The sequence below is a fragment of the Rhinolophus ferrumequinum genome, chromosome 11 (genome assembly GCF_004115265.2).
Source record: "Rhinolophus ferrumequinum isolate MPI-CBG mRhiFer1 chromosome 11, mRhiFer1_v1.p, whole genome shotgun sequence".
Lineage (NCBI taxonomy): Eukaryota > Metazoa > Chordata > Mammalia > Chiroptera > Rhinolophidae > Rhinolophus > Rhinolophus ferrumequinum.
This window is the reverse complement of record NC_046294.1, coordinates 17,186,552-17,189,472: the sequence shown is the minus strand read 5'-3', so window position 1 is coordinate 17,189,472 and position 2,921 is coordinate 17,186,552. Positions and strand designations below refer to the sequence as shown.

At 44.6% G+C, this 2,921-nt stretch overlaps 1 protein-coding gene across 1 annotated transcript; it reads left to right on the top strand.

The window, feature by feature from the left end:
• Positions 1–232: 232 nt before the first annotated feature.
• LOC117029896 (V-type proton ATPase 116 kDa subunit a-like) lies at positions 233–2,468 on the top strand. The gene is given in 3 exon segments (XM_033119182.1): positions 233–836; positions 839–1,321; positions 1,324–2,468. Coding segments are annotated over 3 exon segments (1,701 nt in total). The 5' UTR covers positions 233–397; the 3' UTR covers positions 2,103–2,468.
• The last annotated feature ends 453 nt before the right edge of the window (positions 2,469–2,921 follow it).

The window sequence follows — 2,921 nt, the reverse complement described above, 5'->3', positions numbered from 1 at the left end:
AAATGTTAGTCTTGTTGTGCCCTATTGGTTTTAAACTATTGCAAAAACTATTAAATGTGTTTGTTGTTTTTTTTTCACTAGCAGTATTATTTATTAGGTTGGTGCAAAAGTAATTGCGGTTTAAAAGGTTAAGAATTGCAGGTGCAAAGGGAGCCCATGGCAGGCGGTTGGAGATGAGGGATTGGGGAGGGCAGAGGCCGGATGCCGTGGGGTCTTGCTGGCCATGCTCAACCAGAATGTAAGTTCTTTCCAAAGAAAATTTGTTGGTGAGGTGAAGAGGTGTGAAGAGCTGGAGCGAATATTGGCATATTTGGTGCAGGAAATTAACAGAGCTGATATCCCCCTTCCTGAAGGAGAGACCAGTCTTCCTGCACCACCTCTTAAACAAGTTCTAGAAATGCAGGAGCAGTTGCAGAAGCTGGAGGTTGAGCTGAGAGAAGTCACTAAGAACAAGGAGAAACTGCGGAAAAACTTGCTTGAACTGATCGAGTACACTCACATGCTCAGAGTGACAAAAACCTTCGTTAAACGAAATGTGGAGTTTGAACCCACTTATGAAGAATTCCCTTCCTTAGACGGTGACTCTCTGTTGGACTACAGCTGTATGCAGAGGCTGGCAGCAAAGCTGGGGTTTGTATCTGGCCTAATTCACCAAGGAAAAGTGGAAGCATTTGAAAAAATGTTGTGGAGGGTCTGCAAAGGGTACACCATCCTGACCTATGCAGAGCTGGATGAACCCCTTGAAGACCCTGAGACAGGAGAAGTCATAAAATGGTATGTGTTTTTAATATCCTTTTGGGGAGAGCAGATTGGCCACAAAGTTAAGAAGATATGTGAAAATACCACTGCCACGTTTACCCCTACCCAAATACTGCCAAGGAGCGGAGAGAGATTCAGGAGGGACTGAACACCCGGATTCAAGATCTTCATACTGTGCTTCACAAAACGGAGGACTATTTGAGGCAAGTGCTGTGTAAAGCCGCCGAATCTGTCTACACCCGTGTCATCCAGGTGAAGAAAATGAAAGCCATTTACCACATTCTGAACATGTGCAGCTTCGACGTGACAAACAAGTGCCTCATCGCTGAAGTGTGGCGCCCCGAGGCCGACCTGCAGGGCCTGCAGCGCGCGCTGGAGGAGGGCTCGAGAGAGAGTGGTGCGACAATCCCCTCGTTTATGAACACAATCCCAACAAAAGAAACACCCCCAACTCTAATCCGCACCAACAAATTCACCGAGGGCTTTCAGAACATCGTGGACGCCTATGGAGTTGGCAGCTACCGAGAAGTGAACCCAGCTCTCTTCACCATCATCACATTCCCCTGTTTGCCGTGATGTTTGGAGACTGTGGACATGGCTTCGTGATGTTCTTATTTGCCCTCTTGTTGGTGTTAAACAAAAACCATCCCAGACTAAATCAGTCACAAGAGATCATGCGCATGTTCTTCCACGGGCGGTACATCCTCCTGCTGATGGGGCTGTTCTCAGTGTACACGGGCCTCATCTACAACGACTGCTTTTCCAAGTCCGTCAACCTGTTCGGCTCTGGGTGGAGCGTGTCTGCCATGTACAGCGCCAACCACACTCCAGCGGAGCACCAGAAAATGGTGCTTTGGAATGACAGCGTTGTCAGGCACAGCAGGCTCTTACAGCTGGACCCCAGCGTCCCCGGAGTGTTCCAAGGCCCCTACCCTCTGGGCATCGATCCTATTTGGAACTTGGCCACAAATCGCCTCACTTTTCTAAACTCTTTCAAAATGAAAATGTCTGTGATTTTGGTAATTATTCACATGACTTTTGGAGTCGTCCTGGGAATATTTAACCGCTTGCATTTCAGGAAGAAGTTCAATATTTACTGGGTCTCCATCCCAGAACTTCTCTTCATGCTGTGCATGTTCGGGTACCTGATATTCATGATCATCTATAAGTGGCTGGTTTATTCAGCAGAAACGTCCAGAGTTGCTCCCAGCATTCTGATTGAGTTTATTAATATGTTTTTATTCCCGACGAGTGAAACAAGTACTCTTTACTCAGGGCAGGGACACATCCAGAGACTACTGCTGGCTGTCACTGCGCTGTCTGTCCCCGTTCTCTTCTTGTGAAAACCACTCTTTCTCTTATGGCTCCACAAGGGCACAGCTGCTTTGGGATCAGCAGGAGTGGTTACACGCTTGTAAGGAAAGATAGCGAGGAAGAAGTTTCTTTGCTGGGAAGCCAAGACATAGAAGAGGGAACTAACCAAATGGAAGATGGAGGTAGAGAAATGACATCTGAAGAGTTTAATTTTGGAGAAATATTAATGACCCAGGCAATTCATTCCATCGAGTACTGTCTGGGCTGAATCTCCAACACCGCTTCATACCTAAGGCTCTGGGCACTCAGCCTGGCTCATGCACGTTTGACAGTCCTCATCCTTTTGATCATGGAAGGGCTTTCTGCATTTCTTCACGCCATACGCCTCCATTGGGTGGAATTTCAGAACAAATTCTACATTGGTGCAGGCACCAAATTTGTTCCTTTCTCATTCAGACTACTTTCATCGAAGTTCAGTGATGACGTGGCATGATCATATTGCTGTATCCAACAAGCTTTCAGATTTATGGAGAATTATGTTATAGAATTTCATTTATGTCAAATTTACGATAGGAAAAATTCCGTCTTCTTTGATTGCCTTATGAGCTAGCCAAATAATTCTGTAAGATATACCTCCGTCCTCATGTTAAATATTTTGTAAAGTTTATCAATTTCAGATATATAAACTTATTTCAGTTTTTATGATGAGCAAATATATAAGTTAATGCCAAAAGTTTAAAAAAAAAAGGTTAAGAATTGCAAAAATCGCAATTACTTTTGCACCAACCTAATAGTAAGTTGGAATCTTATTCCAAATAAACATTCCTTTTGCTCTATGGCATTTTAAT